Below are 26,557 nucleotides of genomic sequence, written 5' to 3' on the forward strand. Positions count from 1 at the left end.
CAGCCTGCACTAATGGATTTGGAGCTCAGGGTCTGTTCCCCATAAAGCTAGTTCAACTCCTGATTTATCTGAGGCTTGAACACAGGCTGTTCCACCCTGCTGTAAGCCCCTTTGGGCTTCAATGTTGCTGGCTGTACTTCTTCTCTCCTCGCTGCAGCTCACGGTTTTCTGGGGGTCTGAGGTCATAGTCCGGCTTCGTCCGACTAGCAGCCTGAAGATCAAGAACTTTGGACCTATGGAATCTGTTTTGGAGTAGAAAATCTTCTCCAGTCTTTTCATCAGTTGCAGTGAATTTAAGTTCAATGTAGCTCCCTTGGGCTGAAATCAGTGCCACAGTGGCCATCTTGGATTTTTCCAATTTTTTAAAAAGCCTCTTTCTGCCTCAAAACCCCTCAATTTTGGTAAAAATTGATAGGGATGGACTTCTCTCACTGGTCTACACCTATATCATGCCAGGTTTGAGCTGGATGGTCAGCAGAGGAGCTTCCATATACAACGTGCAAGTGATGAAGGGGTGAGAGCCATGTGCTCGGCCTCCTCTGAGACTTTTAGGGCTGGGGAGCCACAGGGGGCCTGAGGGTTAGAGAAATATCTCTTTCGTAGCCTCTAAATAGTGAAGTTGTGAAACACAAGTGCATGGAAGCTGCAGAGCCCAAGAGGAGCCAAGCTGTCTCTACAGGGGTTCTCAGAGCCTCCTGTACTGTGTTTTACCCCAGACTTTTAAAATCTATTATAGAAAGCATACTTATCTTGTTGGGGCCTCCCTATGCCTCCTGCGGATGTGCAGGTGCTAGAACAATAATGGATTCCACTTCAGGGTTCTCCCACACCACAGAAGAGCCTGCCTCTGGACCAATAAGACATGTCAGAGAAGGACTGGAAGAACTGGGGGTCAGACTTCATACTTTTATCTCAGGGTGAGGATTCGCTCCTGGTAGATTTGGGTTCCCTTACAGGTACTGGAAGTCAAGAAACAGTGGTTGTCCATGACCAGGGGCAGGTCCCATCAATACATTATCTTTTTAAGTCAATAACTGTGCTGCACATTATTACAGACTCTCTGCGGGAGTTGAAACTGGAACAGTAGCCATTGACATCAAAGTGCACAGTCATGAGCGGCACAAATTCTCAGACCATTTTTTTCCCCATGCATACAGACATCACTTGGGATCTAGCTAGGTACTTGGGACCTTGGTTGGCCACTGTTGGAAAGAGAATACTGAGCTCGATGTACCTTCGGTCTGTCCCAGTATGGCAATTCTTATCTTCTTATATCATGGAGCAGTGGGATACCCCGGAGGGTTCCTTACCGGTGGCTAAGACTATGTCTAGGCTATAACCAACGGCTCCTGAACCTTAACAGTTTTTTGTTCAGCCAAAAGTTGACTCCACTGTGGCTCAGGTTGCTAAATGTACCTCCTTATCTAGTGAAAGAGGTGTGATGCTAAAGGATGCATATGATTGTAAGGTGGACATGGTCTTAAAAAGGCATCTCTAGATAGTTTATAGTTTATTGATTTATATCCCACTTTATACAAAGCGGGTTCCAAAACGTACATACATAATATTATCACATCACATACAATTAACAAATCTAACAAACAAACATAGCACCTACAAAATTCGAGCTTCAATTCCCATATTTCATCTTACAAAACAAATACTTTTTCAGTAATTTCTTAAAATTGCATAAATTTCCTTGCTCCCGGATTTATAGAGGGATCTCATTCCATGCCTGTGGGCCTCTACATGAAAACATACCTGCAAACCCAAGTGTTTAACAGGTGGAACAAACAAATTACCACGTTCCACAGAACGGAGATTTGGAAGGGGAACATATGGCAGAATACTATCCACCAGATACCTTGGTGCTAGCCCATGTACACACAAGTAAACCATTACCAGAAACTTGTAACGTATCCGGTAATCTAATTTCAGCCAGTATAATTTAATATAGTATTCTGACACATGTTCCCACTTATTCAGTGTAAAGAGTGTCCGCAGAACCGAATTTTTTGCAACCTTCAAAGCAGATAACGTCGAGGCTGGCATTCCCAAAAACACAAGGTTACAATAATGAAAGCAGGACAAAACTACAGTTTGAAGTACAGTATGGACTTAAATAAACTACCTGAGAGATATGGCTGAAGAGCACTCATCAGTCTCAATTTGAAGAATATTTTCCTAATCATTCCTAGCACATGACTCCGAAATGTCAAACAGGAATCGACAATAACCCCCAGATGGATTCATATGGCGATTTCATCAGTGTACACTGGCTGTGGCTAACTGTTGTCAATCTCACTGAGCCCACTCTACAGAGGCTTCTTCCTAGGTAGAGTCTTGGGCAGTTCCAATGAGATACATAGTCTACTCTCTGTACCTTTACAAAGTTCTATAGAGTAGATGTAGTGGCACATGACTATGCCACGTTAAGGTCCTCAGTTTTATGGACAGGTTCATCTGTCCCATCTTAGATGTAAGATAATGCTTTGTTAAGCCACCTAGAGTCTAGATTCCTATACCCTTACACCAGAATGAAAGATTAGGTTCTTAACTCGATAATCTTCTTTCTGGAAGAGAGTATAGGAATCTGGACACCCCATCCTGTCAGTTCACAATTCGCCTACTTACTGACTCGGACAGATGTGTGGGTCCAAAGACGGAGATCTTTTGCAGCCAGTTGGATAAGACTGTACTGGATTTTAAAAAAGAAATTGATAAGACTTTAAGAGCTCCAGATGTGTTAGTGTTGGTTGCACACAAAAAGGTGGCTTGTTAGTTCCACCTAGAGTTATAATGTTTGGGTTAACATTTTAAACCTTATTTGTAACAGAGCAGAACAGAAATGTATTGTTGGGGAGGTTTCCCCATTCTTCTCTGAATTCTCCTATTATAGTGATGATCAACTGCTTTGATACAAACTGAAGGTGGCAGTACAGCCCACTGGGGAATGAAGTAGAGTTGAAAGATATAGATGACATCCATCTGCAATCAATTCGAGACCAGGGATAAATCACCTAGAATCCAGATTCCTATACCCTCTTCCACAGGAAGATTATCAAGGTAAGAACCTAATATTCCAATCCAGGATGAGCAGCTTTTATAGAATAATGCCTAGTAGGAATTATAGCGTCCAACATCAGGTACCAGGATTTATGCCAGCTGAAACATGGTGCAAATCCTGACACCCAAGTATAGCATGGATCCTCAGAATTCTATAACACTGGGGCCAATATTCAGATCGATTTAAGCAGGCCAGAGAGGCTCTGGCATGTTTAAATCACAGAGAGAGGGGAGACATGATCGAGACGTTCAAATATCTCACAGGCAGAGTCAAGACAGAGGAAGATATCTTCTTTTTCAGGGGTCCCACGGCAACAAGAGGTCATCCGTGGAAAATCAGAGGCGGGAAACTGCGAGGTGACACCAGGAAGTTCTTTTTTACTGAAAGGGTGGTTGATCGCTGGAATAGTCTTCCACTTCAGGTGATTGAGGCCAGCTGCGTGCCTGATTTTAAGGCCAAATGGGATCGACACGTGGGATCTATTCACAAGGTAAAGGTAGGGGAGGGTCATTAGGGTGGGCAGACTGGATGGGCCGTGGCCCTTATCTGCCGTCAATTTCTATGTTTCTATGTTTCTATATTGCCACCCAAATGCCTGTATTCATCAACATTAAGCCAGGCAGTGCTGCTGAATATCGGCTCTAACTTGCCCCCCCAAAAGTGGACCAGTCAGGGGCAATGCTGAGGAGGAGTCAAGGCTTATGCAGGCTCTGGCAATATTCAACTTGGGGTTGCATATGATAAGCGGGTGAATTTAGGACCCCCCTGAATATGTCCCCCTCACTCTCCACCCATCCCAACACCTCAAACATGCTCCCTTGCCTTCCCATTCAGGCTGCAACAAGCCCCCCCCAAAGATCCTACACACACCACTATTTAGGTAGGCCCCCCTGAGTTTACCTAAATACCTGTTGGTCCATCAGGAGTTCATTGGGGGTAGGAGCATGGACCCCTTACTCCTGTGCCTTGCCGTGGCTCAGCAAAATGGCTGCTGCGACCTCTCGGTACTATGGGACCGCATGCTGCCACAAGAGGTCATGTCAGCCATTTTGCAGAGCCGCGTCAAGTGTCAGGAGTGAGAAGACCACGTTCCTGCCCTCAATGAACCCCCACTGGACCACCAGGTATTTAGGTAGGCTTGGGAAGGCCTATTTAGAGAGTAGAGGGAGGATCTTTGGAGGGGGGGGGCTTGTCACAGCATGAGAGTCAGAGGACAGGGGGACAAATTTGGGGGTTCGGGAGGGGAAAGAGCAAGGAAAACATGTTCAGGGGGTTGGGAATTTTTAATTTACTAAAAAAAAACCCCAGATGCAACTGGCCTGATATTCAGCTAGGGCCACATAACTCTTTTGCGGCCCTGGTATATAGGCATGGCCACATATGCTTCAGGATGCCCAAAATTATCCAGTGATATTCAGTGTCGGTGCCCAGACATGGCCTGGCACTGAATATCAGTGGATAATTTAGCCGGCAATGATCAGCATTTAAAAACACGCTAACCACCACCGGTTGAATATCGGGGTGTGTGTGTACATCTCTGAGAATGCTCCTGGCCCGCCTATGCCTCCTTTTGGATTGGGTGCTATGAGATTTGAGCACCTAGGCTTATAAAATAGCATGCAGCCAGGCATGTGCGCAATCCCTAGTTTGGTGCCAATTAACATCTATAATTCATTCTTAGGATCCAGTTGTTGAAGTTGATAGGCTCGTTAATCAAACAGGTTGCCTGTGCTTCTTTGATTCATGCCCAGATTTGTGCATGGATATCTGGTCACCTTTTATAGAATCTGGGGAAAAATGCACAGCATCTGCAGTGTTTCCTCTTGCTTAATATGTGAAGAAAGGGAAAGGGACTGGGCCTTATATACTGCCTTTTTGTAGTTATACCACATTCAAAGTGGTTTTACATGCAGGTCCTTCAAGCACTTCCTCTCTCTGTCCTGATGGGATCACAATCTTTCTAATGTACCTGGGGCAATGAAGGATTATGTGACTTGCCTATCACAGGAAGCAGTGTGGGCTTTGAACCCACATCAGGGTGCTGAAGCTGTAGCTCTAACCACTGTGCCACACCTTCCTCCAAAAGTGGCTGCTCTTTTTCTTCTTGTTTTAAGATTAAAGGTCTCTTCATATTTCAATTTTCCCTTGCCTCCTTCTCCCAACTAGGCTCTAAACATCTATGTCTAATGACATGCATCTCTAAAAGGCATCAGATTTCTTATCAAAAACTTTGCCCCCCAAAAACCTTATTCAAAATCACTGTCTCTTCTGGATGCTGAGATCCCTACAATTACCCTGCCAAGAGCAAAACCTAAATCAAAATATGTATTACCAGCTGGGAGTAATACGATTATAATCAGATTCCCTGCAAGCCTTAATCACTGCTGAATAAAACCGGCACCCAAAAGAAGCACCTCTGTAAACCACACACTTTTTATCTTTAATAGAGTGAAACAAAAATAGCTAAGAATGCAGAAGTGTTTTTTTTTACAGAGTAAAAAAATAATTTTTTTAAATCATTTGCTCTTAAAAATAGACAATAGTAAGTGAAGCTTTAAAATCCGATCACTTGAATTGAGACTGTCTGCTTTTTTTTGGTAACACCACCTTGGCCTTTGTCTCATTTTAGTGGTATATCCTTTTATTTTAATTTTTTGTCTATTGATTTTTGCAGCTGTTATTGAGATAACACATCATGCGTTAACAGGGTCGTGTTGGGCAGAGTCACTTTCTCGCAGTCCTGGCTGATGTCTGTGACTGCCATGTCTTTCAGAGCCATGCCGGAGCCTTCATGGAGCACACTATCCCGCCTCTCAGCCAGTTTGGAGGCGGCACGGACCATTGTTCCCCCCTGGCTGCTGCCATTGGTCTGGGAGCAAACATTGATAACCCTGGTGCTTTTGCTCTTGTGGTGATGACGGCGGTGCTGGTGCTGGCTATACACCTTATATTTCATGAGCAGAATGAAAATGAAAACCAGTACAGAAGCCACAATGATACCCCCGATAATGATGATCATGGTGCCCCCCAGAAACTGGGCATGAAGGGAGCGGCACTGCTTGAATTCCTGTTCTGTGGTGAACTGGACACAGCCAATCACCCGTGTGGCGGTAAGGGTAGTGATGCCATCATCATATACAGCCAAAACGCAGAGGTCATAATCACGAGATGCCACCAGGTCGTTCAGGTAGAAGGACTTGCTAGCCGATGGAATCATTCTGCAGAGAAGGAAACATCCAGAATGGGCATTAGACCTTGGTGATGGGTTAGTAGAATTATTTTGTATTACTCTTGGCAGCTAATACTAAACTTTCTCAGTCCATCAAGTACTACCTACAACTTTCTTTTTATGTGTAAAATACAAAAAGTATACCAAATGCATCAAATAAAATGGATATAACTTCAATTTTAGAGTTGTCAAAAGCTGTGAGGTGCTACAGTAACATGGCACACATTTCATAAAGTTAAACATCAAATGAGTGTAAAACTGATTTCAAAAGCGCAAACAAAAAGTTGACCCTTGATGCTCCACAAAGATGAAAAACAGACGAAAACAAAAAAACTCTGTGGAGAAGGTGATATTCATGATGCAGGCTTCTCCACAGAGTTTTTTGTTCTAAACTGATTTCAAACCCATTTGTACAGCAGAGTGGGGAAGGGGTAAAACGCGGACCTCACAGACCTTGACGGACCTCGCGGATCTAAAACTGCACATCCTTAAAAATCTGAGGTCCATGCCACTTGTAGTTAGTTTCTGGCTCTGACAGACCTCGATGACAATTTAGCGCTGACGGATCCGTCTCAGCATAGGGAAGGAAAAGTATTAGGATCCGTCAGCGCTAAAATGTCATCGAGGTCTGTCAGAGCCGCGGACCTCAGATTTTTAAATTTACTGGGGCTGCAGGAACCCGGTTTAAAGGATTCATTTTAGAGCCGCTCCAGCACTAGTCTCTGGCTCTGACAGACCTCGGTGACATTTTAGCACTGACGGATCCTAATACTTTTTACTCCCTATGCTGAGACGGATCCGTCAGTGCTAAAATGTCATCAAGGTCTGTCAGAGCCAGAGACTAGTGCTGGAGCGGCTCTAAAACGAATCCTTTAAACTGGTTTCCTGCAGCCCCAATAAATCTAAAAATCTGAGGTCCACGGCTCTGACAGACCTCGATGACAATTTAGCGCTGACGGATCCGTCTCAGCATAGGGAAGGAAAAGTATTAGGATCCGTCAGTGTTAAATTGTCATAGAGGTCTGTCAGAGCCAGAAACTAACTACAAGTGGCACGGACCTCAGATTTTTAAGGACGTGCGGCTTTAGATCTGCGAGGTCCGTCAGGTTTGTGAGGTCCGCGTTTTGCCCCTTCCCAGCAGAGTGCTTCTGACCACCATTATGACTCTTAAGGCTGAGACCCCTTTTGTAAGGTGTATGAATGTTTTTGCACCATGGTTAAGGGGTGTCTGAGGTCTTTTCCCCCCCTATTGGTATTAGTTGAATATTGGCAATTTTGACTGTCACGTATAACCATTATTCTTTTGAATGAAAATAATGTTTTTTCCTTCAATTTTTTTTTTTTTTAGTCTGTGGATGTTTTCTATGAAATGAGCCTTCCTGTTTTTGAAGTTCACATCAACAGAGGAAAATAGAAACTGGAGATTTGGGACTAACACAATTAGAAAAATAAAATGACCAGACAACAAATGTAGAAAAAATAATTTTATTTTCTATTTTTATTTATGTCAGTTTTGGGAATGTTACATCTGCCAGAGTTACTTTTAGATATGGCTGGACCTGCAAAAAAACTTCACTCATTTGTCTTCAATTTCACTCACTGTTATGGTGAATCTCACTCTTTGAGATGGGCCACCTTGGTGTCTCTTTCCGCGGAGCTATGTATTGGATTAACTCATAGTCAAGTATACTGTATAAGGTAATATTATGGATGATGGCAGACATAACACTCACCTTCATGGGCCACTTTGGTCTTTGACTGCTGCTTTTTGCAGGTTACCCTTATGCTTTTTTGGAAACATAATGTAAATGTGTTACTGTTACCCCAATGCTTTCCATCCTCTTGCCACTGAATATTTTCATTCCAGGTCTCCTTGATTTGACTTTAGTAGGAGGTAGTCTAGTGCAGTGGTCATCAAACCTGGGTAATTACCTGCCAGTTGGATTTTCAGGATATCCCTAATGAATATGCATGAGAGAATGACACAGGGACAGAGCCTGTTGGGATGGTAACTCTTTGTCCCACTGTCATTCTCTAAGAGCTTGAGCCTAGCCTTAAACAGACTGTTCCAATTAGATGGAACAACTTCAATAAAATGCTAGCATCAATATGTAAAATTTAACATGTTAGATAACTGGCAATTGAATTCAGTGTTTAAATAAAACTGTAGAAGCTGCCTTTGGACTTAAATGATGCACTGTTAAATGTCATTTGTGTCCTGTTTGTCTGCTGATCAGACTCCTACCACCTGCAACATCCTTCTATTATGTGTACAGTTGCTCAAATATTTTACTGTTACTGCAACAGATTATCCCAGGACAAACAGGCAGCATATTCTCACATGTGGGTGACGTCATCTACGGAACCCCGACGCGGACAGCTTTTCAAGCAAACTTGATTGAAGATTCAAGTTTGCTGTGCTGCACCATGCATGTGTGCCTTCCTGCTCCACTAGAGAGCGCATCCCCTCCTCGTGGTCTCCAGTTCGTTTCTTTCCGCGGAGGCACGAAGTCCTGTACTTTTAGGTCTCTGCCCAAAGTACCTTCCAGCACCGCGGCTTTCTTATTTTTCCTACCGGAGAGTCGCTGTGCGCGTGTGTTTCAGTATTGTTGTTGTTTTTTTCTTCTCTTCGCGAAGTTTTTGACTGCCCTGGGGCTCCCGGGTTGTCGCGGCCGCGTTGCCTTGTTGGCCGCGGCCTGCTCTGTTGCTTATGTCCCAGTCCTTGTCTGGGTTTAAGAAGTGCACCCGGTGCGAGCGTCTTCTCTCGCTTACAGACCCGCATCGTTGGTGCATTCGGTGTTTGGGGGCTGATCATCCCACCGAGTCCTGCCCCCAGTGTGCTAAACTAAACTAAACTAAATCTTGGGTTTATATACCGCATCATCTCCGCAGATGGAGCTCGACACGGTTTACAAGGTTAGGGAAGGAACGGAACTCCAATGGAATTATATAAGTAAGAGAGAAGAGAGGTTAGGTGTGAGAGTGCCAGGAAGGGGACGGGGTTACGTTTTGGAGAAGAGCCAGGTCTTCAGATGCTTACGGAATGGTAGAAAGGGGCTCAAATTGCGGAGAGGGGAAGGGAGACTATTCCAGAGCTGAGCGATTCTGAAAGGGAGGGAAGAACCAAGTTTACCAACAAGGGAGATGCCTTTTAAGGAGGGGTAGGATAGTTTTAATTTTTGCGTGGATCTAGTGGAGATTGGATTTGAGGAATTCCAGGATAGAGGGATAAGAAGAGGAAGAATACCGTGGAGGATCTTGAAGGTTAGGCAGACACATTTAAAGTGGACCCTGGAAATAACGGGAAGCCAGTGGAGCTTGGACAGGAGCGGTGAGACATGGTCAAATTTACTTTTTGAGAAGATAAGTTTGGCCGCGGTGTTCTGGATTAGTTGGAGTCTGTGAAGGCTTTTCTTTGTTAAGCTTAGGTAAATGGAATTGCAATAATCCAATCTGGAGAGGATGATGGATTGAACGAGGATGGCGAAGTGTTTTTGGTGGAAGCAGGACCTCACTTTCCTCAGCATGTGAAGGCTGCAAAAGCATTTTTTTATCAGGGAGTTGAGGTGGTCGTTGAAGGATAATGATGAATCTATGGTGATGCCCAGAACTTTGCTAGAGGACTCCAACTGTAGAGAGGAGCCTGTGGGTAGTGGGATGGAAGTGGGTAATTGATCAAGTTTAGGGCCGAGCCATAGCAGTTTGGTTTTGGACTCGTTCAATTTCATTTGTACAGTGTGAGCCCAGGATTGAAGGTTGGTTATGCAAGAAGAGATGTTAGCTGCGAGATTGGTGAGGTTCGCGTCGGTCTCGAGGAGGACCAGGATATCGTCGGCGTAAGTGTAGAGTGTTTCTAGGGGGGATAGGTGGAGGAGATTCAGGGAGGACATATAAATGTTGAAGAGGATGGGAGATAGGGGGGAGCCTTGTGGGACTCCACATGTCGGTTTCCATGGGGAGGAAGAGGAACCATGTTTGGTGACGGTGTAAGAGCGAGAACGTAAGAAGTTCGAGAACCAGTCAAGGACTGTAGAGCTAATGCCTATCTCGGAGAGTAGGAAGATTAGAATGTCGTGGTGGACAACGTCAAAGGCAGCAGAGAGGTCGAATTGAAGGAGAACGGCAAATTTTTTGTGAGAATGAAATTGTTGGATCTTCGAGACTAGGGAGGCCAGGAGGGTTTCGGTACTGAAGTTGGGTCTGAAGCCGTGTTGATAGGGTAGGAGGATAGAGAATCTTTCCAGGTAGGCTGAGAGTTGGGAGGAGACGATGGACTCAAGCAATTTGGTTAGGAGCGGAATGTTTGCTATTGGGCGATAATTGGATGGGGTGGAGGGGTCTAGGTCAGCTTTCTTCAGTAGGGGGGTCAGTGCAATGCGTCCCATTTCAGGGGAGAAGAGGCCCGATAATAGGGCAGAATTTATGAGTATGGTGAGAGAAGAGATGGCCTGTGCGGGTATTTTCTCAAATAGATAGGATGGAAATGGATCCAAGGTGCAGTTACAGGATTTCAGTTTCAGGCAGAGTTTGAGGACCTGCGATTCGGATACTTGCTCAAAGGCAGTCCAGGATCTATTGACTGGGACGGGGGTGGGGACCTTTGTAGTAGGATCGGGGGAGGCGGACACCAGAGAATTGTAGGAGACTGCGGGAGGAAAGGAGCTTCTCAAGGCGGTGACCTTTCCATTGAAGAAGTTTGCTAGTAGGTCGACTGATGGAAAGGAGGGAAGTATAGAAGGGTTGGTGTTGGGAGTTAAGGAGCGCCAGATATTGAACAGCATACTATTCTGGTTTTTTGATCTGGAGATCTTGTCACCATAGAAGTTTTTCCTAGCTCTTTTGAGTGTATTGTTGTAAAGTTTAATGTTGCCTCTCCAGATTTGTTTATCTGTGGGGGATTTAGATTTTTTCCAGATGCGTTCCAGGGATCGACATTTTTGTTTTAGCACCCTGTGTTGTGGGAGGTACCAGGGGGCCTTACGGGAGTAGGAGATGGTTTTGGTGGAAAGCGGGGCGAGAGAGTGGTAGGTGGATTCAGAGAGAGTGATCCAATTGTGCCAATTGGTTACAGAATCTGATGGCTTAGGCTTGGATGAGAGATTGTCAAGAAATTTGGACCAGAACTGATCACTTGAAATTTTCTTGCGGAAAGTAATGGACTTAGAGGACTGGGGAGAGGTTCCAAGGTGAGACATGAAGATGGGGAGACAGAAGGTTCCTAGGAAGTGGTCGGACCAGGGAACGTGGTCCCAACGGATGTCATCGGTTGAGGTTTTGTAAGCCGTGAGATCGAGGAAGCTGATGAGGTCTAGTGTGTGGCCTTTTTCATGGGTTGGAGAGGAGGCAGGGGGGGAGAAGCCAAGAGAGATGAGGAAATTATTGAAATCGGATGCATCTTTGCTGGTGGTGTCATCAAGGTGGAGATTGATATCTCCGATGATCAGTAGTCTTTGGAACTTAAGGAATGCGTTAGATATGGTCTCATAAACAAGTTCAGAGGAATTGCTCCAGGGGGTGGGCGGGCGATAAAGTAATAAGATACCTAGTGAGTGTAGATGGAGCTCATCATTGATTGAGGCTAGCATATATTCTAGTGAGCGGTGGCTGCCTTTTTCGAGAAGTTCAACATTAAAGAAAGATTTGTAGAGGAGTGCCAGTCCGCCTCCTTTTCGGTTTAATCTAGGAGAAAAGAGGCCTTGGTAGCCCTGGGGGCAAATCTCGTTTTGTGTATAATGGTCGTCTTTAGTGATCCAGGACTCTGTGATGCAGAAGAATCCAGGATCAAAATCTGTGAGGAGGTCTTTCATAATTTGGGTCTTGTTGCATACGGATCTGGCGTTGCAGTAGAGTATCGGGACTGGGGTTAGAGAGTCAGGGGCGTGGTTGGGAAGGTTGGCGGAGGGCACAGGCTTTAAATAGGCGAGGTTGGCTTTGCGGGGTTTATGTTTGTAAGAGTGACTTCTAGTGCGCATCAGTGTGAGGATTTTGAGGCCGGGGCAGGTATTAGTGACATTTGGGGAGTCTAGTAGATTGGGGGAGGGGGGTTTCAAGCAGAGGGTGATCTTAAGAGAAGAGCAGAGAAGGAGAAATAGGAGCCAGAAGGGAGGCTTCATGGTGGAACTTGGGGAGCCTTTTAAGCTGGGTGGCAGGGCTTGTTTGGATCGTGTGTGAAACAGTTTGCTAAGTGGGGAGAGTCTTTTTTTTTTTTTTGGACAACACAGGAGGGAATGAGTGAATTAAACCCGAATCCCAGCAGTGAGAACGGATTTACCTCTGAAACTATTTTTCTTTGGAACCTGAGCTAGAGGGGAGCAGGGTGAACAGGGAGGGGGTTCAGGTACTGATCACGGAAGGAGTACAGTTTAGTATCTAACAGTTTCCAATAAAATACAGTACAGTTTAGCGTCTAGCAGTTTCCAATAAAATACAATGAGGTACAATGGAATACAACTTTGGTGGCTGAACAGTATAGTGTCTAGTTGCATAACAGAGGGTGCGGTAAGGCAAGAACAGAGGGAAGAATACAGTTCAGTATAGTGGTTAGCTATTACTGTGAAGGGGACGGGCGATGATCCCAGTAATGGGTGCAATATAGGGACTGACAGTTTATGTGTAACAAAAATTCAGAGAGGGAGGGGGAGGAGGAACTTAGAGCAGTGAGGGGGGAGGGGGAACAAGATGGTGGAAAGCTACCTCTTTCCTCTGTTTTTTTGTAAAGTCACTGGGGGAGGAGAGACTATTCGGCGGGCCACAAGGGCTGAAGGAAAATGTCAAGCGCAGTGGCAGGCAGATCCGCCTGAGTCGAACCTGTAAAGGCAGGAAGGCTTTCGGCGGTCACGCAATGGGCTGAAAGGGCGTCTGCGCCTTCGTCGGCACGCCGAACGGCTGCACGCCGTTCGGGGCTTGTTTTGAAGATCCGAGTCTCCCGGTGTTCTAAGTGAGGGGCGGAGCAGTGCTCCCACGCACCTCACCTCGCTGGAGCCTGGAGACTGACTGGAAAAGGGCAGCAAAAAGGCTGCACGCCGTTCGGGGCTTGTTTTGAAGATCCGAGTCTCCCGGTGTTCTAAGTGAGGGGCGGAGCAGTGCTCCCACGCACCTCACCTCGCTGGAGCCTGGAGACTGACTGGAAAAGGGCAGCAAAAAGGCTGCACGCCGTTCGGGGCTTGTTTTGAAGATCCGAGTCTCCCGGTGTTCTAAGTGAGGGGCGGAGCAGTGCTCCCACGCACCTCACCTCGCTGGAGCCTGGAGACTGACTGGAAAAGGGCAGCAAAAAGGCTGCACGCCGTTCGGGGCTTGTTTTGAAGATCCGAGTCTCCCGGTGTTCTAAGTGAGGGGCGGAGCAGTGCTCCCACGCACCTCACCTCGCTGGAGCCTGGAGACTGACTGGAAAAGGGCAGCAAAAAGGCTGCACGCCGTTCGGGGCTTGTTTTGAAGATCCGAGTCTCCCGGTGTTCTAAGTGAGGGGCGGAGCAGTGCTCCCACGCACCTCACCTCGCTGGAGCCTGGAGACTGACTGGAAAAGGGCAGCAAAAAGGCTGCACGCCGTTCGGGGCTTGTTTTGAAGATCCGAGTCTCCCGGTGTTCTAAGTGAGGGGCGGAGCAGTGCTCCCACGCACCTCACCTCGCTGGAGCCTGGAGACTGACTGGAAAAGGGTAGCAAAAAGGCTGCACGCCGTTCGGGGCTTGTTTTGAAGATCCGAGTCTCCCGGTGTTCTAAGTGAGGGGCGGAGCAGTGCTCCCACGCACCTCACCTCGCTGGAGCCTGGAGACTGACTGGAAAAGGGCAGCAAAAAGGCTGCACGCCGTTCGGGGCTTGTTTTGAAGATCCGAGTCTCCCAGTGTTCTAAGTGAGGGGCGGAGCAGTGCTCCCACGCACCTCACCTCGCTGGAGCCTGGAGACTGACTGGAAAAGGGCAGCAAAAAGGCTGCACGCCGTTCGGGGCTTGTTTTGAAGATCCGAGTCTCCCGGTGTTCTAAGTGAGGGGCGGAGCAGTGCTCCCACGCACCTCACCTCGCTGGAGCCTGGAGACTGACTGGAAAAGGGCAGCAAAAAGGCTGCACGCCGTTCGGGGCTTGTTTTGAAGATCCGAGTCTCCCGGTGTTCTAAGTGAGGGGCGGAGCAGTGCTCCCACGCACCTCACCTCGCTGGAGCCTGGAGACTGACTGGAAAAGGGCAGCAAAAAGGCTGCACGCCGTTCGGGGCTTGTTTTGAAGATCCGAGTCTCCCGGTGTTCTAAGTGAGGGGCGGAGCAGTGCTCCCACGCACCTCACCTCGCTGGAGCCTGGAGACTGACTGGAAAAGGGCAGCAAAAAGGCTGCACGCCGTTCGGGGCTTGTTTTGAAGATCCGAGTCTCCCGGTGTTCTAAGTGAGGGGCGGAGCAGTGCTCCCACGCACCTCACCTCGCTGGAGCCTGGAGACTGACTGGAAAAGGGCAGCAAAAAGGCTGCACGCCGTTCGGGGCTTGTTTTGAAGATCCGAGTCTCCCGGTGTTCTAAGTGAGGGGCGGAGCAGTGCTCCCACGCACCTCACCTCGCTGGAGCCTGGAGACTGACTGGAAAAGGGCAGCAAAAAGGCTGCACGCCGTTCGGGGCTTGTTTTGAAGATCCGAGTCTCCCGGTGTTCTAAGTGAGGGGCGGAGCAGTGCTCCCACGCACCTCACCTCGCTGGAGCCTGGAGACTGACTGGAAAAGGGCAGCAAAAAGGCTGCACGCCATTCGGGGCTTGTTTTGAAGATCCGAGTCTCCCGGTGTTCTAAGTGAGGGGCGGAGCAGTGCTCCCACGCACCTCACCTCGCTGGAGCCTGGAGACTGACTGGAAAAGGGCAGCAAAAAGGCTGCACGCCGTTCGGGGCTTGTTTTGAAGATCCGAGTCTCCCGGTGTTCTAAGTGAGGGGCGGAGCAGTGCTCCCACGCACCTCACCTCGCTGGAGCCTGGAGACTGACTGGAAAAGGGCAGCAAAAAGGCTGCACGCCGTTCGGGGCTTGTTTTGAAGATCCGAGTCTCCCGGTGTTCTAAGTGAGGGGCGGAGCAGTGCTCCCACGCACCTCACCTCGCTGGAGCCTGGAGACTGACTGGAAAAGGGCAGCAAAAAGGCTGCACGCCGTTCGGGGCTTGTTTTGAAGATCCGAGTCTCCCGGTGTTCTAAGTGAGGGGCGGAGCAGTGCTCCCACGCACCTCACCTCGCTGGAGCCTGGAGACTGACTGGAAAAGGGCAGCAAAAAGGCTGCACGCCGTTCGGGGCTTGTTTTGAAGATCCGAGTCTCCCGGTGTTCTAAGTGAGGGGCGGAGCAGTGCTCCCACGCACCTCACCTCGCTGGAGCCTGGAGACTGACTGGAAAAGGGCAGCAAAAAGGCTGCACGCCGTTCGGGGCTTGTTTTGAAGATCCGAGTCTCCCGGTGTTCTAAGTGAGGGGCGGAGCAGTGCTCCCACGCACCTCACCTCGCTGGAGCCTGGAGACTGACTGGAAAAGGGCAGCAAAAAGGCTGCACGCCGTTCGGGGCTTGTTTTGAAGATCCGAGTCTCCCGGTGTTCTAAGTGAGGGGCGGAGCAGTGCTCCCACGCACCTCACCTCGCTGGAGCCTGGAGACTGACTGGAAAAGGGCAGCAAAAAGGCTGCACGCCGTTCGGGGCTTGTTTTGAAGATCCGAGTCTCCCGGTGTTCTAAGTGAGGGGCGGAGCAGTGCTCCCACGCACCTCACCTCGCTGGAGCCTGGAGACTGACTGGAAAAGGGCAGCAAAAAGGCTGCACGCCATTCGGGGCTTGTTTTGAAGATCCGAGTCTCCCGGTGTTCTAAGTGAGGGGCGGAGCAGTGCTCCCACGCACCTCACCTCGCTGGAGCCTGGAGCATACTTTTCAGCATGCTGGAGAAGTTAAAAAGGTATGGGGAAAGGGAAGGGGGTGCGTGCACATGGAGGGGTGGGAGGGCGGGGGGGGGGTAGCACCGTCCCGGGCGCTGCTCACCCTTACTATGTCACTGCTAAGATGGTATTTTTAAGTGTCTGCACTGCATGCAACCCATCTTTTAAGTTTCTTTCTAATTTTCTTATTTTATCTTTGCCACCTTTTTAAAGTTCAATGCAACTGCAGTCCTTTTCTGTAATGTTCACTCTTGAGTGATTAATAAGTGGTTGTGGTTACTGTTGTCAAACTCTAAGCAGCTCCTGCATTGCAGTGGGGGATCAGATATTTAAGGAGAGAACATTGAAAGTGACCTGATTTCCTTTGGCACTGATTCTTTGGGCTCCTTTTACTAAGCTGTGATAGTGGTTTTAACTCACACTTAGCGTGCGCTGAATTGCCACGTGCGCTAGACCTTGGCGCCAGCATTGAACTGGCGTTAGTTCTAGCCGCATAGTGTGGGTTTAGCGCGTGCTAAAATCCTGCATGCGCTAAAACCGCTATCGCAGCTTAGTGAAAGGAGCCCTTTGAGTGCCTCTATTCACTGGGACACCAGGGAGGTGGGGGTGATTAGCAAGAGATGATCACGTTAACATGACCTTGCGCGCAGACTTAAAAGAGCATGGAAAGACCGTTAAAAAAGTATATGCTTGTAGCAGTAACATTCATCCTGCAAGAAACTGGCAAATTTATTTTAACCTTTTCCAATGATTGCCCTGAACCTGCTATAGTGAGAGGGTGACAAATTACCACATGCTTGCTGGATCTCATTAGCGATATTGGTTATAAAATCTGGAACCATCTTTCTCTCCTCCTCTCCCTCTGGTTATCACCTCATGGTGGCCTCTCTCTGCTTCAGCCTGAATCTCTCTCAGGCGCTTTGCTATCTTCTTGTTCCTCATTAATCTACTTGTCTTCGAAATGGACATTTTATTTTCTTTTGCATCCTCTAGGAAACGGCAGGTCACTATTGGTTCATCTCACAGAACATGTTCATTTTTCTTGTTTTTCTAGATACTGAGAATGTGTTTTCTACAAGGAAGAGCCAGCTGGAATCCCTCTATGAAGAAAAATACTCACAACTCAGTCAGTGCTAAGGTCCTGCCATCTTATTCTGGTGGTTCCCAATTCAGTCCTGCAGCCTCACTCAGAACTCTGGTTTCCGAGATATTCACATCAAGGGGGTAATTTCATACCAGGCACTTTTATAACAAGCACCTACATTGATCCCAAGCGTGCAGAAATTCTTTCGCACAAATTTACAGCTCCTCTGACAAAAGCAGGGCAGGCTCAAAGGATACTGACACCCTGAACCAACTTGCTTTGATGGTGCTCTCACCCTCACATTGCTCCCAATGCCCCCCTTATTCCCCTCAGATTCAGGATATCTCCCCTCCCCCCAGCTCCAGTCTCTATTCCCCCCTCCTCTATCCCCTTCAGTGCAGTTCTGGCACTGCTTGATTTGATTTGATTTATTACTCTTGATATACTGCTATGACATTGGTATTAAGCGGTTTATACAGTGCTCCCCTGAGATTCGCTGGGGTTCCGTTCCAGGAACTCTGCGAATCTCGAAAAACCGCGAATACAGTTTTTCATGGGGGAGCCTGAAGAGGGTAGCGGGAAAGGGCAGCAGGAGAGCAGCCAGAGCGCAGGAAATCACTCGCGGTATGATCCAACCGCCTCTTCCTACACGAAGTCGGGCCTTATCCAATCAGGAGCTGCGTGTCAAAGCAGAAGCAGAGCGTACCACAAGTGATTTCCTGCACTCACGGCGCTCTGGCTGCTCTCTCCTGCATCTCCCGCTGCCCTCTTCTTGTTGGTGGTTCGCGGTTGGAAAATACCACGAATGACCGGGTCTGCGCACCATCGACCGTGAACAACCGGGGAACACTGTTAAATACTATAATTCAGTAGTCTATAAAGATTGCACAATACAGGTACAAGATCCTTTATCTGAAATTCTGAAAACCAAAAAGCTTTGAAATCTGATGTAAACCAGAAATAGTTTATCCAACATGACACACACTGAAACCAATGCAGGTGCATGTGTTTCTCTTGTTCTCTGCACAATTCAAGTCGGAGGGCTAGAAAAATGGCAAAGAGAGCTAGCTGTAGATTCCACTCAGGGTGGTGATTCTATTATCTTATGGTCTGTCTTTTTCTGATTTAACATTACCATTCCCAAATCCGAAAAATTCCAAAAAACTAAATACGACTGGTTCCATGGATTTCGGATAAAGGATCTTGTACCTGTACTGTCTGGGACTGTTCAGAGGCAGATCATGACAGGATCAGAAGGACATCTTCAGATCAAATTTTTATGTGAAGAAAAAAAATCCAGAAAAAAAAGTAATCCAGAAGAAATAAAGAAGTAAATAAATAAATGGAAGTGAGGGCAGGGGACAGGGTGGGTCCAGGGGCAGGGAGGTTAAAGAGCCATTCGCAGAGACAGGAAGAAGCAGGGCGTGAGACCAGGGGGCCCAGTGTAATTGTGTGCCTAGCCCTAGAATCAACTGAAGAATTACCGGTAATCCTGCCCTGATAGCAGAGTATACTGTTACTTGACACAGAGCCCTTAAAGAAAGGAAAATATTGTAAGTATTCTGAGTAGTGACCAATATAGAGCTCCAGTAAAAAAAAAAAATGGATAATCAAATGGTCAAGGGTTGAAGGGGAAGCAATAGAAGGTTAGGAATTATCAGGAAAACAAAGATGAGAATGTTATAATGCCTTTGATCGCTCCATGGTGTGGCTGCACCTTGAATACTGTGTGTAATTCTGGTCACTGAAAATGATAAAAGGGATGAGATGACTTCCCTATAAGGAAAAAGAGGTGAGTTGGGACCATGTGCCTCAGGCCCCGCCCCCAGGAGGGGCCTAAGGCTCCCCTGCCTATTCTGATTGGCCCAGGCGCCTTAGGCCCCACCTGTGGGCGGGCCTTTGGGATGGCTGGGCCAATCCGGCCTCATTCTGCCAGTGGCTGCCTGCCGGACAGGCGGGTTTGGGCACCCGTCTGTCCGGCCAACTGCAAAACAGGTACGGGGAAGGGGGGTGGGGGTGTCATGTGGGTCGGCCGGGGGGTCACGGGTCAGCTGGGGGGGCGGTCGGGGGTTCTGGGGGGGCGGATGTTGGGGGGAGGGGGGTTCATCGAGGGCAGGAGGGCCTGGGATCCCTCCTGCCCATAATTTAGTGGGGGGTGGGGGTAGAGAGTCACCTGGGCCAGGAGGGCTTGGGCTCCCTCTTGCCCTGATTGAGTTGGGGGGGGTCGCGCCTGCCGCAGGGCAAGAGGGCTTGGGCTCCCTCTTGCCCCGATGTTGTCGGTGGGGGGGGGGGTTGGTGGTTTTACATGGCAGGAGGGCTTGGGCACCCTCCTGCCTGGATCGTTGTGTGGGGGGGATTCTGTAACCGGTGTTGTTTTTGATAGACATCGGTTACAGAATCCAGCTTTAAGGCGAAGGACTGGCTCCTCCTTCGCCTAAAATCCCTTCTGTTGGACGTTTGGGGCTTAGGCGTTTTTTTGTTTCATTATGGCTAAAAAGTGTAGACGTGGTGTGGGTGTACTTTTAGGCGTAGTGGAGATTGGGCGTTTAGGCAGAGGAAGGCCATAATCAAAACATGGACGTTTGTTTTGGTTATGGACACTTTCCCTGCTTCTGGGTTGAACGTTTAGGGACTTAGGCCAAAAGGGGACTTAGACGCTTTTTTTGATTATGCCCCTGTGTTTAAGGCTTGCGCAAATGAGGACAAATTCCATGGGGATGGGGACAAAACTCGCGGGGTAGGGCAGAGCCTGAGCCTGTGGTGATGGGGTGGGGATGGGGACAGAGCCTATAGGGAAGGGAACAGACTTTGTCCTTGTATCATTCTCTAGTCATTAGTAAACTAACCTAGCCACTTGTTTTAATGAGTCCCTTTTATATATTCTTTTGATCCTTTGTGAACAAAATGCCCAATTCCCTATTTAAGGAGCTGGCCTCTGATCAGAATCTAGAAAATGCGTTGTCTATACTTTAGACTAGTATGGTCTCATTTATTGATATATTAATAAACAATTGTTAAACTGAGCAAAGGCTACTATGCTGTATATTTATTTCCATAATATTGGGTGAGCTCCCATAGGGAGGGGGGTGGGGGGTGGAGGATGGGAGGGAGAGAGAGGGGTGGGAATGGATAGGTTGATTAATAAGGGCTCTACAGGAGAGGAATTTGGGGTTATAAAAGTAAAGGCTTCAAACCACTGTTTTAACTCTATGATTTAATTCTGTTATTTTATATGAGTGGGAAAAAAGAGGGGTTTGAACTTTGATAATCTTGTGAAAGGTGTTTGTCTTTTGTGATAATTCCCTCTTTTATCAAAAACTTTTCCTCCACTGCTAACTCCAGATTATCCCAGGACAAGCAGGCAGCATATTCTCTACATGTGGTTGACGTCATCCACGGAGCCCCGACGCGGACAGCTTTTCAAGCAAACTTGATTGAAGATTTCAAGTTTGCTAGTGCTGCACCACGCATGTGTGTGCCTTCCCGCTCCACTAGAGGGCGCCAGAAAACCCTGTTGTTTTTCTCTCCGTGTTCAAGTGCCTTTTTAGAACCGCGGCTTCGTTGTTTTCGTGCAGGAGTCGCTGTGCACCTATTTTTTTCTTCTTCTTTTTCCTTCAGGATATTCGGTTCGGCATCCGGGGGCTCCCGGTTTGCCGTGGCCACTTGGCCCCGATTGGCCGCGGCCTGTTTTTTCCCTATGTCCCGGCCCCTTACCGGATCAAAAAGTGCACCCAGTGCGGTCGGCTGCTATCCATAACTGACCCGCATCGGTGTATTTTGTGTTTGGGGGCTCACCACCCGACTGACTCTTGCCCCAGGTGTGCCACTTTTCAGAACCGTGCCCTACGTTGTCAGAAACCGTGCCCTGCGGCTGAGCTTTTTGTGGTGGAGCAGGCCCTGGTTTCGGCTCCGGTCTCAGCCTTTACCTCGGCTCTGGCTTCGGCCCTGGCCTCGATGTCGGCCTCGAAGACATCGGCCCCGAGTAAGCAGCCCCGGCCTCGTAGGGATTGACCTCGGCCTTGAAGACCTCGGCTCCGGGTAAGTCCCCTCTTTCTTCTTCAGGGTCGGCGCTGGCGAAGAAGCCAACCTCGGAGTCTCCGGCCGTCCATGGTGGGAGTGCTCTCCCCCCGGCCTCGTTGAGCTGTCTAAGCCCTCCAAGCATGCTTCCGCCTCCAGGAAATACTCATCTTCGAGGTCGCCCTCGGTGGATTGCAACGCTGCACCTGATATGCCTTCTATGCTCTCGGTGTCTGTGTTCCAGGATTTGTTGAGGGCCATGATATCCTCAGAGCTCTCCTCGGCTTTGGCCCACTTGAACCCGGCCTCGGCCTCGCATGCGCCAGACCAGCATGAGCATCGTGTCGAGGCCCCTCGGGGCAAGGTGTGTCGGTCTCGGCGTCTTTCTTCCTCGGACTCATCGCTTCGACTCTCAAGGCATTTTTCGCCCTCGGGGCGCCCGAGGTCGAAGTGCTGGTCGGGGCGTGCCTCGACCCCGTCTCACCATTTAGCGAAGTGACCCCGGGACTCCCCCCCTGAGGTGGGGCCAGTCCCTGGGGGTTCGCGCTGCCGGAGATCTCCGGGTCTCGGAGTTGTCTTTGTCCAACCCCTGGTTGTTTAAGTCGCCTGCCCAGTCCGGGGCTCCGCTCCGGGAGGCCGTGGCTTCGAGGGGGTCCCCTTCTCTTTCCCGAGGCATGTAGCCTTGGAATCGTCGGACCTCGGTGCCTCGGACCCCGGGGTCTTCGCCTCGGGAGTCCTCGAGGCGTCGGCAGTCCTCGACCCCGCCGCGTTCCCTTAGCGGGGCATCCTGGGGCTTGGGGCAGGGCACTGATAGACTGCCTCATTACTCTCGGGAGGATTTTCCCTCTTTTTTGGCGGTGCCTCGGTCTTGTTCGACCACCCCTCTCGAGGGCCGGTCAGACAGTCGCCTGTCTTCCTTCCCGGTTTGTTCAGGACATGGGGAAGGCGCTCCATCTCGACCTCCAGTCCGTCTCTAAGTACACCAAGGAGTTTTTGGAGGAGATGGACATCACTTATCCTCCTCGGGAGTCTTTGCGGCTCCCTTTGAATCCGGTGCTGCGCCAGGCTTTCTTCTGGAATTTGGAGACCCCCTATGCGGTCCTGGCTATTCTGTCCAAAATGGAGTCTAGATACTGGACTGTTCCCTGCCCAGGGTTTGAGAAGGCACAACTTTCCCACCAGTCCCTGCTGGTGGAATCTTCTCTAAAAAGTCTCATCCTTCCAGGATCTCCGCGGCAGTCCCACCTGGCCGGGAGGGGAGGACGATAGATAAGTTTGGCAGACGCCTCTACCACAACTCCATGATAGCCAACCGGGTCTTAAATTATAATTTATGTTCACCTCATATCTTAAGGTTCTGGTCAAGTCCTTGCCCGCTTTTCAGGGTGACTTGCCCGTCTCCCGCCAGGCGGAGTTTGGGCAGCTGGTGGACTCTCTTTTGCAGCTTCGTCTGCACATGTTCCATGCGGCTTACGATGCTTTCAAGCTTTCCTCTCGGGTCTCCGCCTTTGCGGTTGCCATGCACCGTTTGGCGTGGCTCCGTATCGTTGATATAGACCCCAACCTTCAGGATCGCTTGGCCAATCTTTCCTGTTTGGGGAATGAACTCTTTGATGACTCGATTGAGGCGGCCACTAAGCGCCTCTCGGAGCACAAGCATTCCTTTGCATCTTTGGTGCGGCCCAAGCCGAAGCCCACTCCTCCTACGGCTTATCGGCTGCCACCCCAGTGATACCCGCAGAAGTCTACGCCTGCCTCCTCGGCGCCAGCAGCGAGCTCCTCCTAAACCTCAGACCCTGGCTGTGTCTAAGCCCGCGCCATCTTTTTGACTGGCTGAGCGGAAGGGGGCTTGCCCCTTCCACCTTGAACCCCATCCCTCTTCCTAACGGGGGCCATTTCCAGGCTTTCTACCAGAACTGGGCCCGCATTACCTCAGACGCTTGGGTCCTCACCGTGGTCAGAGAGGGGTATTCGCTGAACTTCCGGGAGTTGTCTCCAGTCAGTCCTCCCGGCGTGTCTCTTTCGAATTGAGCGCAGCTTCCTTTGCTCCTTCTGGAGGCTCGAGCTCTTCTTCGCCTTTGGGCGGTGGAGGAGGTTCCCTCTTGTCAGCGGGGATGGGGGTTTTACTCCAGGCATTTCCTGGTCCCCAAAAAGACTGGGGACCTCCGTCCTATCCTGGACCTCCGGAAGCTGAACAAGTTCCTGGTTTGGGAAAAGTTCAGGATGCTCTCGCTTCCTGTTTTATATCCGTTGATGAATGAGGGGGACTGGTTGTGTTCCCTCGATCTGAAGGAGGCCTGTTCATCCGGCCTGTCGCCAGTTCCTTTGCTTTCAGGTCGGGGACCTACATCTGCAGTACAGGGTCCTCCCGTTCGGGCTTGCTTCCTCCCCACGAGTCTTCACGAAGTGCCTCGTGGTGGTGGCGGCGGCGGCGGCTCTGCAGTCGATGGGCCTTCAGGTCTTTCCGTACCTCGGTGATTGGTTGATCAAGGCCTTGACGAAAAAGGGGGTTATTTCAGTGACCCGTCAGACTATTACCTTCCTTCAGAGTCTGGGGTTCAAGGTGAACTTCCCAAAATCTCAGATGTGCCCCTCTCAGTCCCTCCAATTTATCGTGGCCGTGCTGGACAGGGTTCACCTCCGGTCGTTCCTGCCTCCTGCTCGGCAGGCCATGCTCGTACGGCTGAGCCAGCAGGTTTCCCTGCGGACTTCGGTCTCGGCCAAGCAGATGATGGTCCTCTTGGGACACATGGCCTCCACCGTGCATGTCACACCGTTCGCGAGGCTGCTCTAAGGGTCCCTCAGTGGACTCTGGCCTCTCAGTGGCGGCAGGTTCGGGATTCCGCTTCTCAACTCATTGCGGTGACTCCTTCCTTGAAACGCTCGCTCCGTTGGTGGACCAGCTCTTCCAATCTTTCTAGAGGGTTGCTCTTTCTCGCTCCTCAGCATCACAAGGTCCTGACGACGGACTCCTCGGTCTGCGTACGCAGGGCCTTTGGTCGAGTGCGGACCGTCGTTGCCACATCAACTTGTTGGAGCTTCCGGTCATTTACAATGCCATGGTGGCCTTCCGCCATTTGCTTCAGGATCGGGTGGTCCTGGTACGCACGGACAACCAGGTAGCGATGTATTACATCAACAAGCAGGGGGGTACGGGTTCCCTGTCTCTCTGCAAGGAGGCTCTTCGCCTTTGGAATTGGGCGTTCCGCCACAACATCTTTCTTCGTGCAGGGTGAACACAACTGCCTGGTGGACAAGTTAAGTCGCCTCCTGCAGCCACACGAATGGTCTCTCTATTCCCAGACTCTGCGTCAGGTGTTTCTTCAGTGGGGGACTTCGCAGATAGATCTCTTCGCCTCGCCCCTCAATCACAAGTTGCCTCTTTTCTGCTCCAGGGTGTTCTCCCCGGATCATCTCGAGGCCGATGCGTTCCTCTTGGATTGGACGGGCAGGTTCCTGTATGCATTTCCTCCCTTCCCGTTGATTCTGAGGACGCTTATCCACCTCAAGTCTGCCCGCGCCTCCATGATTCTGATCGCTCCTCGGTGGCCTCGGCAGCCATGGTTTTCCCTGCTTCTTCTACTCAGTGTCAGGGATTCTCTGCTTCTGCCTGTATTTCCTTCTCTGCTGTCTCAGAGTCGGGGTTCGCTGTTGCATCCCAATCTGAAGTCTCTACATCTGACGGCTTGGTTCCTTTCCACCTGACTCCTTCCCTTGAGTTGTCCCAGTTGGTGAGGGATGTTCTGGAAGCTTCTCGGGAAGCTTCTACTAGGCAGTGTTATGCCCAGAAGTGGACTAGATTCGCCACGTGGTGTGCTTCGAATCAGGTGGAACCTTTGTCTGCTTCTTTATCTTCAGTTTTGGATTATTTGCTTCATTTGTCTCGGTCTGGCCTCAAGACCAATTCTGTTCGTGTACATCTTAGTGCGATTGCCGCCTTCCATCGGCAGCTTGATGGGAAGTCGCTTTCTGTCCACCCCTTGGTTTATCGTTTCATGAGGGGTCTCTTGAATGTCCATCCTCCTCTCAAGCCTCCTCCTGTGGTTTGGGATCTCAATGTGGTTCTCGCTCAATTGATAAAACCCCCCTTTGAGCCCATGGATAAAGCTCATCTGAAGTTCCTTACTTGGAAAGTGATCTTCCTGATTGCCCTAACGTCTGCTCGCAGAGTTAGTGAGCTACAAGCTTTGGTTGCGGACCCACCTTTTATTGTTTTTCATCATGACAAGGTGGTCCTGCGCACTCATCCCAAGTTCTTGCCTAAGGTGGTGTCAGATTTTCATCTTAATCAGTCTATTGTTCTTCCAGTGTTTTTTCCTAAATCCCATTCTCATCCTGGTGAGGTGGCGCTTCATACTCTTGACTGTAAGAGGGCGTTGGCGTTCTATTTCCAACGCACCCAGTCTCATCAGAAGGTTCCTCAATTGTTCTTGTCTTTTGATCCTAATCGGTTGGGACGTCCTGTTTCCAAGCACACCTTGTCCAACTGGTTGGCTGCTTGTATTTCCTTCTGCTAAGCTCAGGCTGGTCTCTCACTGCATGGTCGGGTCACGGGACATAAAGTCCGAGCGATGGCGGCTTCTGTCGCTTTCCTCAGGTCCACGCCAATTGAGGAGATCTGCAAGGCTGCCACTTGGTCTTCGGTTCATACCTTCACCTCTCACTACTGTCTGGATACTTTGTTCAGGAGCAACGGCCGGTTTGGCCAGTCGGTTTTGCGTAATCTGTTTTCCTAAATTATCAACTTCCCTCCGTCCCTTTTTTTTTGGTTAGCTTGGAGATCACCCACATGTAGAGAATATGCTGCCTGCTTGTCCTGGGATAAAGCACAGTTACTTACCGTAACAGGTGTTATCCAGGGACAGCAGGCAGATATTCTCACAACCCTCCCACCTCCCCAGGGTTGGCTTCCTTGCTAGCTATCTGAACTGAAGACCACGAGGAGGGGATGCGCCCTCTAGTGGAGCGGGAAGGCACATACATGCGTGGTGCAGCACTAGCAAACTTGAAATCTTCAATCAAGTTTGCTTGAAAAGCTGTCCGCGTCGGGGCTCTGTGGATGACATTACCCACATGTAGAGAATATCTGCCTGCTGTCCCTGGATAACACCTGTTACAGTAAGTAACTGTGCTTTCTGTTCCTTCCATCTTGCTGCACCATGGGTTCCTTTCACTAAGGCATGCTAGCTGTTTTAGTAAACTAAACTAAACTAAACTAAACCTTGGGTTTATATACCGCACCATCTCCACGAATGCGGAGCTCGGCACGGTTTACAGTAAGAAAGATGAGAGAGGAACT

At 49.4% G+C, this 26,557-nt stretch overlaps 1 protein-coding gene across 1 annotated transcript in view; it reads right to left on the bottom strand.

The window, feature by feature from the left end:
* Window positions 1-5,486: 5,486 nt before the first annotated feature.
* The window catches only part of LOC117365577 (leucine-rich repeat and fibronectin type III domain-containing protein 1-like protein), a 639,649-nt gene continuing 618,578 nt past the window's right edge, over window positions 5,487-26,557 (bottom strand). Inside the window, exon 4 of the mRNA XM_033956102.1 lies at window positions 5,487-6,285. Within this exon, the coding sequence (XP_033811993.1) occupies window positions 5,745-6,285 (541 nt within the window). The 3' untranslated portion in view covers window positions 5,487-5,744. The remainder of the gene's footprint in view (window positions 6,286-26,557) is intronic.

This window comes from Geotrypetes seraphini, chromosome 8 (genome assembly GCF_902459505.1).
Source record: "Geotrypetes seraphini chromosome 8, aGeoSer1.1, whole genome shotgun sequence".
Classification (NCBI taxonomy): domain Eukaryota; kingdom Metazoa; phylum Chordata; class Amphibia; order Gymnophiona; family Dermophiidae; genus Geotrypetes; species Geotrypetes seraphini.